Source organism: Solea senegalensis, linkage group LG20 (assembly GCF_019176455.1).
Source record: "Solea senegalensis isolate Sse05_10M linkage group LG20, IFAPA_SoseM_1, whole genome shotgun sequence".
NCBI lineage: Eukaryota > Metazoa > Chordata > Actinopteri > Pleuronectiformes > Soleidae > Solea > Solea senegalensis.
In genome coordinates this window covers 14,678,642-14,691,869 of record NC_058039.1, presented here as the reverse complement: position 1 = coordinate 14,691,869, position 13,228 = coordinate 14,678,642, and the positions used below count along the sequence as shown (strand labels likewise).

General features: G+C 41.9%; 1 protein-coding gene across 4 annotated transcripts in view; it reads left to right on the top strand.

Annotated features, from left to right (window-relative positions):
• cica (capicua transcriptional repressor a) overlaps positions 1 to 10,201 on the top strand; it is a 35,890-nt gene extending 25,689 nt beyond the window's left edge. For 2 of the 4 annotated variants that reach the window (XM_044051986.1, XM_044051987.1), the window contains exons 10-22: positions 197 to 329; positions 663 to 745; positions 1,650 to 2,487; positions 2,940 to 3,082; positions 3,616 to 3,776; positions 3,861 to 4,095; positions 4,708 to 5,002; positions 5,554 to 5,750; positions 5,896 to 6,041; positions 7,231 to 7,382; positions 8,100 to 8,234; positions 8,316 to 8,441; positions 9,220 to 10,201. In XM_044051986.1, the coding sequence (XP_043907921.1) occupies positions 197 to 329; positions 663 to 745; positions 1,650 to 2,487; positions 2,940 to 3,082; positions 3,616 to 3,776; positions 3,861 to 4,095; positions 4,708 to 5,002; positions 5,554 to 5,750; positions 5,896 to 6,041; positions 7,231 to 7,382; positions 8,100 to 8,234; positions 8,316 to 8,441; positions 9,220 to 9,485 (2,910 nt within the window). In that variant the 3' untranslated portion in view covers positions 9,486 to 10,201. The remainder of the gene's footprint in view (positions 1 to 196; positions 330 to 662; positions 746 to 1,649; positions 2,488 to 2,939; positions 3,083 to 3,615; positions 3,777 to 3,860; positions 4,096 to 4,707; positions 5,003 to 5,553; positions 5,751 to 5,895; positions 6,042 to 7,230; positions 7,383 to 8,099; positions 8,235 to 8,315; positions 8,442 to 9,219) is intronic. The other 2 variants (XM_044051988.1, XM_044051989.1) reach the window with 2 other exon arrangements.
• The last annotated feature ends 3,027 nt before the right edge of the window (positions 10,202 to 13,228 follow it).

Sequence of the window (13,228 nt, the reverse complement as noted above, 5' to 3'; positions counted from 1 at the left end):
GCTCAACACACTGTGAGCCCTGCATTACATTCACTAGCTCCCATGCTGTGGGTAGTTTATATCTGAAAACATTTTGAAATTTAAACTAGTGTGGAAGTGAAGCCTGCTTTTGCTAGCTTTCCCACACTCACAGACTCCAGCTTTAATTGTGATCATATATAAAAAAATGTTAATCTGCTTTTTTCTACCCTATCAGGAGGAGGGGGCAAATTTGTTTCGCAGCCGGGCCCCGCCCCAGTCTCTGTACCAGGGTGGGGCCAGTGAGGACATGACCAGTGATGAAGAGCACATGGTCATCTGCGAGGAAGAGGGAGACGATGATGTGATGGGTGAGTTTGATGCTCCGCAAAGGGTTTTACTGGTCAAAAAGACTTTCTCATGACTACTGAGCGACCACTTCCTACAAAGTAAGGACACTCAGCCTTCCCCAGTCAGAGTGAGAGTGTTAATGAAACACCTGACGGCTAAAATAAGAAACAGTTTCAGCCACAGATGAATCATTACTAGATTCAAGTGACACAGTACACATTATTTGATAGTGACACCTGCAGTTTGATATTTTAGATAGTCTTCAAACTTAATTAACAAAATTTAAATAAATAAATTAAATAAATTTTAATAAATAAAATTCAAGACATTAACTTTTAATTTGTCATCCTCAGAAGATTCATGTCCTGAAGGCTCCATCGACCTCAAGTGTAAAGAGAGAGTGACAGACAGTGATGAGGACGAACCAGATGGACAGGTGAGCATCATTTAGAAGCTTCTCTGAAGTTTTCTGATGTTGTTGAAATGGAAAATTAAAAGAAAATAATAGCCATATATCACCCTCTCCCCTTTGTATATCAAAAAAAAACTGGAGGTGATTCAGTATCTCTTATGATGTAAAAAAAAAAGGTATTTACAGAAAAATAAAATGGACCTAATAATGTGAAAAGAGTCTTGTTATATCAAGATATGTTATTATGACATACGACCTCATCATGTTATGACAAGAATCTATAAATTATCTCATTATAATTTGATAACGTGTCATGTTTTAAGCTTATAATGTGAAGCATTTCACCTTATGTTGGTAAATTATTGTTCAACTTAGTGGAACTTGTGTTAAAATGACAAATTGGTGTGTAGCGAATGGATAAATTGAGGAAATTACTAACAGCTATGCTGCGATTTTATAGGATTCTCAGTTTCATAATGAGATAATTCATCATGTTATTTCCTGAATCATTTTAAATTATAATGAGATAACTTGCCATGATACAATATAAAATGTTTATTATTATAATTAAAGCATTCATAGTGTCTTAATGTGATAAGGTTGTGTGTCATAATAACATGTAAATTATTTGATGATGATGATGATGATGATATAACACAATAAATTATTGTGTCATAACATGAAACATTTCAAGAAATTATGTGATAGTCTTTTCTTTTTTCTTTTTGCAGCATGGCAGAAAAATGCTTCTGTGGAATATTGATTCACTTAACTTTGTTCAGTGTGTTTCTATATGTAAAGCAGGTTATATATAGAATTAAAACCGATACGTTTTCCAGAGTTACTTGAAGTTGAAAAAGAGAACTTTGCATTAAAAACTTTTCCGGCTTTGATCTCGTTCCTCTCTTCATCTCCCTCTTCCCTCTAGCATGGCTTACAGCCAGTGTCCCGGCCCTCCCTCTCCTCCTCTTCTCCCTCCATCCCTCACTCCGACTCCACCTCATCTCAAGGAAACAGCGCAGCAGGAGGTGGAGGAGGTGCTGAAGATGGTTCTGAAAGAAAGAGAGGCACAGATGGAGGAGAGGAGGGGAGAGAGGGAGGACCCAAGAGAGAAGAGACAGCCGCAGGTAGAGGAGAGGGAGGTTGTGGAGGACAGGGAGTCTCCTCATTGACATCCAGCGCTGCAGCTCCCATCACTTTAGCCCAGCAGAGTCTGACCCAGGTCCACAGCACTATCCGCATGGCTCCCACAATGGTGACCAATGTGGTACGACCCATTGCCAGCACACCTATCCCCATTGCCAGCAAGCCAGTGGAGGGAGCCGTCACCCTCAGCGCCATACCCCAGGACAAGAAAGCCACTATCCTGATTGGAGGAGGTGGAGCTCAGCAACTGCCAATCACCGTAGGGGGTGGGTACCTGTCCTCGTCCTCCTCTCCTGGTCCAGTCAGTGTAACTCCTGTGGGTGGTAGCAGCCTGGTCACTAACCTAGTTCTGGGAGGGTCCTTTCCTCCTGCCCACCCTGTGCAGGTCCTCAACCCACAACCCACTCAGCCACACACACAGATCCCCCTCCCCGTCCTCCAGCCCCAGCTCCACCCCTCCGGCTCCAAGCCACTAACGCAGGTCCAGTACATCCTGCCCACCGAGAGCCCCTCCTCCCCTCTACTCACCCACCAGCAAATCCTCTCCCTGCCCAACAATGCCGCCCTGGCTAATGGCGTGCACTCGGGGGCGGGAATCAGAGTCAGCCCCGGGACCAGAGGTGAGCTAGACAGCAATCATTGGCCAACACAAAAACCACAAAAGTGTTTTCACATGTCCACCCAACATCATAGATTAGTTTAGATTTTTCTTTTGGCTGTAGTTCCCATCACATTCTTGTTGATAATTATCTCCACAGGAAGCTGTGAAAATAGATTTGATTTGCTTACGTAAACCTGAAATAAATGACTGACAGGAGAAACTACTGATATGAGTACGAGCGCCTACCGCCCACCGGTGATTTAATCACTCTGTGCTCTTAAGAGTCAGAAGCAACTGAATTTTCACTTCACGTTCATAAGCAGCAGAAATGTCCTTTCATGCTGTCCTCTCTCTCTCTCTCTCTCTCTCTCTCTTTTTCCACTCTCTCTCCCCTCTCCACTTCTCCTCATCTCTTCCTCATGCTGAGTGGTGTAATTCTTTGCGTCTGTTTTTCTTCTTCTCACTCATTAGTCCAAACCCAGTCGCCGGTCTTGCAGAGCAAGATGTTGGTTCCCATGGCAACAGTAAGAACAGGGTCTACTTCTCCTCATCCTTCCATCTCCCTCGTGGCACCGCCTCTTCCTGTGCAGAACGGCCCCACAACAGGAAACAAGGTACGGGTGTCGACACGAAAGCTAATAGATGCTAAAAGTGTCGACGGAGTGTCAAGATAAGACGGAGGTCATGTTTTACTGCCCTGTGGTGAGGTCGTATCAGAAAACACTGAAAACTAATATTGGGGAGGCTACTACAATTATTTTCACTAAAGATGAATCTGTATCATAATAATCTCATAATAATCTGTAATTGTATGGCATTATATTTCATGCAACCAGATGCAACCACAGGTACTTTATGCATTAAAATAAAAACAAGCAATCTAACAAATTTAGAAAGAAAAATTAATTAAAACATTTGAATTACAATAAAATCAGGTCACATTATGATACAGTGGTCTAAAAAACAAATATATTCAGTTTTTCTGCTTTACTGTATTTGTTGTAGGTTTATGAAAGTCTTAAAAGTTCTCAAAGTCAACATTTATCACATCTCTTCCAACTGATATTGCAACATCAGACGTTTTAAGGTTTGTCTCTGTCTATTTGAAGTTTGAAGGTACAAGAAACTTTTGTTTATGTCCCCACAGATCATCCAGATCGCTCCCATGCCTGTGGTCCAGACCAATGTTCACTCCAGCAGCACAGCAACAGTGCATCCGGGTAGCCCCTTTCCTGTTTCCCTGGCAACGATGGTGGCTCCGGGAGCCGTTCCCCCACAGACCGTTCTTCTGACCTCCCCACCCACCAGGTCACTGACAGGCAAAACACCTGAAAGATAGCAACATATTCTCTCACTCTCACCTTTCTGATATTTAACCCTTTTCTTCTTCAGGATCACATACGTCCAGTCCGGCCCTGGGGTTACCACAGCAACGCCCCAACAGGCCACACCCACTCAGGGCCCTGCGTATCTCCCAGCAACTCTGGGCTTCACTGCCATCGCCCCAGGCGGGCAAACTCTGGTCCAGCCGATCGTTGGTCAGTCACCACTGCTTGCTCCGGCTCCACCGCTGAGCTGTCAATCACAGATTTCCCCTGGCCAGACCGCAGCAACCGCTGGCCGTCAGGTAAATGGGTTAAGTTGTCATAAGGAAATTAGAATTATTAGGAAATTTCAATTTGCTGAGAAAGAACCAACTGTAGACGTGAAGTTTGCTTTTACTTTTCAGTTTTGATGCATTTTTTGAAGCACAGATATCAGATATTGCGGATTTAATTACCTCATGTCTGTGTTTTACCAGCAGTGTATGAATTAATTAAACCTCCTCTAAAGTTTATTCCAGTGAAAAGTGCTCACTCAGAAAAATCGAGTGTATTCGCTCTGAAAAGGCAGGAGCAGACGAAGCTCTGGAGGCTGAAGGATTAAAGGTGGCGGGTTGATCATTCTGGTATTGATAAGTCATCACTACATTAGCTTTGAGACATTAGGGAGATTAGTGTAAACAAACAAATGTGTATATTGGCAGCTTTTCCTGGCCTCTGTGCTGCATCTTTAAATCTTGGCACGACTGATAAAGTGACAAGTAGCAAAAAGTTCCTGTCCCCAGAGAAAACTTATTTTATTACCGACCAGGTGACATTTCAAGCCCAAGCCCTTGTTTAGTAATTTAAATGTATTCATGCCACATTTGTTGCCCACCAGCTTTACCTTCTGAACACTTAACTATCTACATCACCAGGTACTAACTGCCATTTACCCAGCACCGACTGTTGCACTCGCCTCTGGCGTGGTCTCCATTACCACCGTACCACCTGCAGTCGGAGCTCCAGCTTCAGCCCAAGATGTCACCAACCCGTCTTCTCCGTTAGCAACGGAGGTGCAGAGCTCAGCGATGGCTATATCTCTGCCCAGCATGGCAGTGGACGTGAAGCCAAAGGTGGAGGTGAAGAGGGAGAATCAGGTGGATGCTGAAACGGATGAGGACGGAGGGCAGGAGACTTTGGGGGCCACACGTATGAACAACATTGTTACAGGTAAGTGTAGTTTTACCTGGTTTGTTTTGAAATGTCAGAGCTCAGGATTTCTAATGGTTCATGATGATGATGATGTTGCCATTTAGTGTCAGGTAGAATTTTTGGCCAATGCCAACTTGTTTTTTGTAAACAAAAGAGAACATATTTGGATAATACAGGGAATTAGAGATGGATTAATCTACTGATGGTGTGAGGACTATATTTTTCTTCTTTTCCTTCTTGTAACGCTTTAAGTAGCATCATACTTTTTTACAAAAGTATTCTGTATTGAGGAAGACGTGGAACTAGTGAGTGAGACCCTAAACTTATCAGGAAAATGTTTCCTGACGTTAGAACTCAAACGAGAAGAAGAAGGTCAATTTTCTCATAGACTTGCATACAAACTAGTGAAGTTGCCCCCCTGGTGGCCATTCAAGAGAATACATGTTTCAGGCACTTCTGCATTGCCTCCATTCTCTGTACCAGGGTACTACATAATTTCTTTTCATTTTTTGGTTGTAATAAATCTCTCAGTCTTATATCAAACCTGACACCACTTTCATGTGTGCTAGTAAAAAAAGAGGAGGACGTCATTGGGCTATACATCAAGGAGGAAAATATGAGAGACGGCTACAGCAAAGAGAAACCAAGTGAAATGAATGCAGAGCGAGAGAGAGGGATGAAGGAGATGGGTGAAAAGAAGAAAGGCAGAGAGATGGACAGAGAGGACCACGGCATCGGAGACAGTAGCAGCAGCAGCAGCAAAGAGGTGAGAAATATTGAATCTGTTCAGAAACTTTTCTTTAATCTTGGGTTAAATATCAGGAAAGTAGACATGTTATCAACCTGCTCCTCAGAAATGAGATGAGACTTTTTTAATTTCTTCACAACCCTCACACTCTCTCTATTCCCAGGCTGGACCTTGTTCTCCTCCTACACTACCCTCAGGTTTGGACCCCCTTCCTCCTCCTCCCAGTGCAGAGAGAGACCCCCCCTCTTCCTCGAAGAAGACCAAGTTTCGTCCCCCGCCGCTCAAAAAGACTCCAGACTCCCATGACAAGTAAGTGAAGAGGAAACTCAAAACATACCTGTTTGTTATAACTTAGCCCTTAATCAACTTTTAATGTCGGACAAGCTTTTATTTTAATGTCCAGTGAGTAACATTTAGATGAAATTATAGAAAAGACAGAAGTCCCCTGCATTTATAGATATGGTTTGGATATTAATCAACCCTAAACATAAACATTCAATAAAGCTTATTCAAAATAAGTAAATAGAGAAGAAAAACACCATGTCCACCCAAATTAACTTCAACTTCAAAACTCCTAAAATAGAGGAAAACAAAAATCTGCAACAGCAACTTACAGACCAGGAACAAATGGTTAGATCCAGGCTATTGCTTTTTGGCAATCTTGGGAGAAAGCTGGTGATTCTTAAAAGATTAAGTGCCTTAGTTTGAATCACAGCCACACTCCAGACACGGACAGACAGCAAACATGGACTTTACAGAGCGTAAAAGCCAGAGTGAGCTCACAGCTCACAGCTTACTGTATTTTTAACTGACTGAAGAAAACCTGAATGAAAACAGCAATTTTGCACCCCCAACTCACATACATGCATTTTTCTTCCTCATTCTAAACTGTGTCCGTGGCTCAGAAATAAAAATGTTACATTGGTCTCTGCTCTTTGTCAAAGGAATCAATAGAAAACAATAAATCAGTTCTCATCACTCTTCCTGAACCATTTTGTACAACCAGTCTCTCACGGAATCGGTGCCAAAGCAAAACAAAGCAAGTTTGCCAGGTCCTTCTGTCTTTGTGGTCATTGTTCTCTCTGTTTTAACAGTTTATGTTTACTCCTGCTGAGAGAGCTCATACAACAACAACTCTGTCTTCTGTATTTGTGGCATCAAAACAGCTTGAAGATGAGCTTCAGCCCTGGACAGGACTCATAGTTGGTTGACTTTATTTTGACCCTGATTTTCCCTTGTAGTGGGATCCTGGTTCATGTTTAGTTTGTATAAATCGTGGCGGAAACTCGTTTACTGAGTGTGAGTGGGCAGAATGCTCAACCTTTATCTTCTTTACTTAGACGGTGGGAGTGTGGTGGGGAAGCCACAGAGAAAGAAAAGGCTCCGGCGGCTCTACAGCATGATTAATGCGAACACATTCAGAGGACGTCCCCTGGTAATTTCACCACCACATTAGTGGACTGATGTGGCTGCCACTGTGTGGTTTTTATTCGTGCAGGGTCTTGTCGGAGACGTACTTCGAGGAGCGCTTAGCTGAACTTCCAGAGTTTAATCCAGAGGAGGTTCTTCCCTCGCCCACTCTGCAGAGTCTGGCCACCTCGCCCAGAGCCATCCTGGGAAGCTACCGCAAGAAGAGACGCAACTCCACCGGTGAGTAGAGACAAGGGAACACACTGACGCCATTTACAGACATGGACACATTAAAATGTCCAGAGATGTGGGTTCTGACTTTGTCTGTTCATATTACAAATGCAGTAAGACACTGTTTGAGTGAGATGCGTTCACAACTAAGTACTATCAGACCTGAGTGAGTGATTGTGAGCATTCATGTCAAACTACCAAAGACCAGATTTTTTTAGTAGAATTCACTTCTAAAATCTTCTAAAACTATTTTGCCTGTTTGCAGTCGTCTCACTTTACTGTCTCAATCTTGAATGTGAAACAAATCACTTCCTCTGTGCAGCATGGGAATGTTGCCAGGTGACATCAGATCGAAACATTGCTATATTGAGAAACACAGAGAGTCGTGTGTGTGAATTTATTTGATAATGTTTTCCATGCAACGGTCATTTGTTAATATAAAAAAACGTTACACGCAACTTTTTTTAATTTGTTCCAAACTAAACTAAATCCCCAATACAGTAAATCAATTACATTCAAAACAAAGCATTGGTTTTTTTTGTTTGTCTTTTTCTGTCTGCATTTTACCTAAATTTCTTCCATTCTTCATCGTTTTTTATGAACCCTCTTCCAATTCCCTTCTCTTCATTCACTTACATTTCCTTCATCATTTTATTTCTCTACACTCTGTCATCCCTCTGTCCCGCAATATTTTCTTCACTCATGGTTCACATTTCCTGCGTCCAGAGCTGGAGCTGACGGCTGACGACCCCAGCTCCCCGAGGAGAAAGACTCGACGTCTGTCCAGCTGCAGCTCGGAGCCCAACACCCCCAAGAGCGCCGCCAAGTGTGAGGGAGACATCTTTACCTTTGACAGAGCAGGTAAACACATGAGTGATCATGTACACACAGTTGCAGATCTGCTCCACACAGTATAACAACCGATTTATTTTGTTCAACCAGGCACGGAGGGGGAGGATCTTTTAGGAGACTTGGACAGGGTTCCTTACTCGTCTCTGCGCCGAACTCTGGATCAGCGGCGGGCTCTGGTCATGCAGTTGTTTCAGGAACATGGCTTCTTTCCATCAGGTAAATCACCTGTAAACAGAACATAAGATGACATTAAATATTTTACTTTAACTACAGAAAAGTCTGTTCCCTCATTAGAGCCAAAATTATTTACATTTACTCACAAAAAGAGTGGTTATGCTTTAAAAACAGGTTTGAAAATGTTAGTGAAGTCAATTGCAGCCGTGTGCTTTATTCACAATTATTATTGAATGTCTGTAATCTGTATTACAGCTTCAACAAAACCAATGAACATAACAGGGCTGCAACTAACGATTATTCTCCTCGATTAATCGAGTAATTGCTTGGTCCGGAAAATGTCAGAAAATGTTGAAAAATGTTGATCAATGTTTCCCAAACCTGGAAATGATGACATTCTCAAATAGAAAAGAAAATATCCACATTTTGACAAGCTGAAAAATCTGAAAACTTAATAAATACTCAAACTATTCAACGATTAATTTAGTTATTGATTAATAATCGATGAAGCGAGTAATTGTTTCAGCCCTAAAACAAAAATGTATCATCAATTACTTCAAGCTTTATTTATACAGCACACAAGTGAAGTGGTAAATAAATTGAAAATAAAATAAATAATAATATGATAAAAACAAGTATTTTAAGAGTGTAAGAAATAAAACAATGGATTTAAAGAATGCTAATCTAAAAAGGAAGCTCCTAGGATTAAATATTTAATGGTTGCTCTGTTTTAATTCCTCTTCCCTCTTTTCTTTCTCCTCTCTCTCTCTCTCTCTCTCTCTCTCTCTCTCTCTCTCTCTCTCTCTGTTTCCCTCTGCAGCTCAGGCCACCGCTGCCTTTCAGGCTCGCTACTCTGACACGTTCCCCACCAAAATGTGTCTGCAGCTGAAGATCCGTGAGGTGCGTCAGAAGATCATGCAGACAGCGACGCCCGGAACCCTTGAGCTTGGAGTCTCGGCTGAAGCGGCGAACGCCGCCTCGTCCCTCAGCTCCTCTTTCAATCAATCAGCCAAGGAGGATGGAGGGGCGGAGCAACATGGAGACAGAAGCCGGAGCCCAGAGGAGCCGAAAAGCGAAGGATCATAAAGCTGGAGAGGATGACGGAGTCGAAATATCAAAGACAAGAAGACCCAGAGAGAAAGAGGAGTGTGTCATTCCCTCAGAATGTTCCTGTATGTGTTGAAGCAGTTTGAAGGATGACTGACTCCAGCACGACCTGTTCTACTAATCTCCACCAGACCTGGGCAGAAACATATTTGAATATCGTCACAAACATTAAACATTCAAGCGACTCGAGGTGCTTGAAATCAACGCCTCAAAACTGGACAAAATCACGTAAATGTCCTGATGAGTCAAGTTCTTCTTGTCATGTCGTCGTTTTGCCCCCCCTTTCTTTTCTCTCAAATAGCCCAGGTCTGCTCTCAGCACATTTGTACAGTAGTTTGTAGTTTGACACACAAACTCCCTGGTGCACACACACAAACCATGATAATCTCCAGCACGCACACACACGCACACACACGCACACACACATCCTTACCAAATCAGACTGTTACTCTTGGTGGGACGATCCCCAGGATCATCGACACACAAAGGCACTTTGTCACTTATTATTGTGCAGATGCAGTTTGCTGTTGCCAGCCAACCAGCCCTCAGATGCCATTGACTCGACCTCCTTCTCGCTCCTTCCACTCCTCAGCACAGTGGTCGGGACGCAAACACAACCCCAACGACCTCCACTGCTATTCCACAGCCCCTCAATGCTGCAAGACAGACAGCACACACACACACACACACACACACACACACATACACACACATACACACACATATATGAACAGAACACACACACAGAGCAGTGCATTGTAGGTGCTCGTACACACACACACACAGACACCTTCACCCCCTGGTCTGACCAAGCCATTGGCGTGCACAGTTTTTAGTGATTGTAGTGAGAAGAGAAACTGAAAGCATGAAATCTGTTTGCTCCCGAAGAGACGACAGGAGCTGTGACGTAGTGTGACCAATCTTTGCACCTTCAGTTGTTGCCATGTTGAAAGACTGAGTCCTCGTTTGCAGGAGCTGATTATAAATGTCTGTATATCTGTTGGGGAGAGGAGGAGGAGGAAGAGGAAGAGTCGTCCTCTCCCCACAAACCTGTGTGACCAGGCACCGTAAAGAGATTATGTAAAGAGACTAGTGGTTGTGAGGCTTTTTGAAGAATCAACGTTTAAGTTCGACACTGACTGGCTCCCGACAGAGTCCCACAGAGAAAAAAATGCAGAAGAAGAAGAAGAAATTGGATGACGTTCAATGCACGGATGATTCGTATTCCAACAAACAGGAAGGCAGATAATCATCGTCAACAACAATGAGACAAAGATTAACAACAGAGGAAAGAAGAAGAATTTTAACCAAACTGCTCTCAAACTCCCCGTGGATAATATTATGTTGCTTTCTCTTGTTATCGTTGCCGTGGAAATAACCAGTTTTACCGTGGCCTGTTTTTCCTCTCTCGTGGCTCTATTGTGTTTCTTCTCCAGCATAAAAAAAAGATAATAATCGTTAAAAAAAAAAAAAAAAAAGAAGGGGACAAAAATCAGTCTGTGACCTCCTTCCCTCACTTTGAATGGCCCACCTCCCCCACTGTTTCTCACCAGAGGAGGAAGTGTGTGTGTGTGTGTGTGTGTGTGTGTGTGTGTGTGTGTGTGTGTGTGGGGAGGGGGTTCGGGGGGAGGCGTTGTTTGTCGTTTTGTAAAACGTTGAAATCAGGTGTTTGCACAATATGTGCGGCCCTTCTCGTCCGGGGACGGCCGTAAGTTAAATCAGGAAAGTATTGTTTTTAGAGATTGTTTTAGTAGAAAAAAAAATAATAACCTTGTTCCGTATGTTATCAAAAAAAGAAAAAACACACAAAAAAAACCTCTTTCCTTCCCTTGCTTTTTCCTCCTCACCCATCTCCCTCAAAGTGTTGTTAGAAAGTGCCCTTAAGCACTGGTCCCGGGTCAAGCGCTATGTAGCTCAGGATGGTTCTGGTTAGGGTTAGTTCAGGGAAAGCAGATCCTAGACCAGCACTGGAGGGCAGTCTCTCTGAAGCCCTCCCTCTGCCCTCTCCTCTTGACACTTTATCCTTTCCCATCAAATGGTGCAATAGGACATTTATTTTATTTTTTTTTTCATTTTTTTTGGAAACGGGTGGGATATTCTGCTTTTTTTTGGGGGCCTCTGTGCCATAGATATTAAATGGAGTCAGTGACAGGAAAGAGCTGTTGTTATACTATCTTTAACTATGGTATAAATCGAATAAATCGAAACAAAAGAAAAAAAAATGAATCACACAATTATCGTTGAAGAGATATAGTAGAGTATAACTTACTAAACGTGAAAGAAAACTTTTTAAATAGCACTTTTTGGCTCTTTGCTTCCTCGGTAAAGAGTGGGGGTAGTTATAATGATCATTATTATTATTATGACGATGATGATGATGATGATGATGGGTATCTCTTTTATTTCTCTGTATACAGTTGGATGTGTTAAAAAGAAATATATAAATATATACAGGTATTTCTATATAAATGTGCATTTAGGTCTGTGTTTGTGTGAGTGTGTATGTTTTTGGCACATGCAGGTAGCACGTGAACACACACCAACCTCTTTGTTTTCCTTTCACCTCACAGCAGCAACGTTATCAATAGTATATTTTTTTCATTGTATTCCACAGTCTATATTCTACTCTAGAGACAGTATTTTTATAGTCACCACGACTATTTTGTCCGTCATCATGACTGTTATCAAACTCACTGGATCCAGGATATATATAAATGACATATATATCCATCTATATATATATATATATATACATATACATATACATATATAGATAGATAGATAGATGTGCATACATATTAAATGTATAAATCACACAGGTTAATGATGTAGTGTAAGACTTATGAATTCACATGGGGTCAGGGCTGTAAAAGTGTCCCTCTGCATGCATGTGCAATCACATGCACACACGCGCACACACCCATATACACAGACTTATGTGCATACACACACACACGTATGTGTGTACACTGTATGATTGTGCTTAAACATAAACTGTCCTTACTTTGGAGAAGGAAATTTTAGGATGAGCGAGGTGAGTGTTATCTCATAAGCAGGCATGTTGACCATGTGCAATATTTCTAAACAACAATGACAAAAAAAACTAAATATTGAAAAATATTAAAGATCTAACACAACACCTGATGTCAAGTTTGTTTATTTCATAGTCTTGAATGTCTCCAGTGTTTTATATATTTTTTTTTTTTTATGAAGTAATATACCAGCATCCCTGGCCACTCTCGCCGACCATAACTCTGCCCTATGATCTGTTCATTCAACTGATTTCCAATAGGAGAAAAAAATAACGAAAGTGGGAAAGAATTATTTAAAATGCTGACTTGGCATTCCCAACTAATTCCATTCCTAATTTCTCACAATCATACTGTAAAAACAAACCAAAAATATTCTGTTAAAAAAAAAATCTGCAACTAACCAACTTTTGGCCACTAGCATACTATGGTTGCCACGGTAACCCACATACAGATCAAAGGAAGGTGTTGGTGGCGCCTGCTGCATGGCCAGTGGGAACATAAAATGTGAAAATATGTTTTTTTAACTGTAATTCCTACAAATTCTGCAAATGAATCACCCTAGTGAGATTGCAAGTTCCGCAGGTCCTGATGTGCGCAGCAAGTTTGGTGAGTTTTCCTGCTTGGCAAAGGCCCTTAAAAGTGTGCTCAAAGAGTAAGTGAAAGAAAAGGGGAAATATGATGATGGAAATT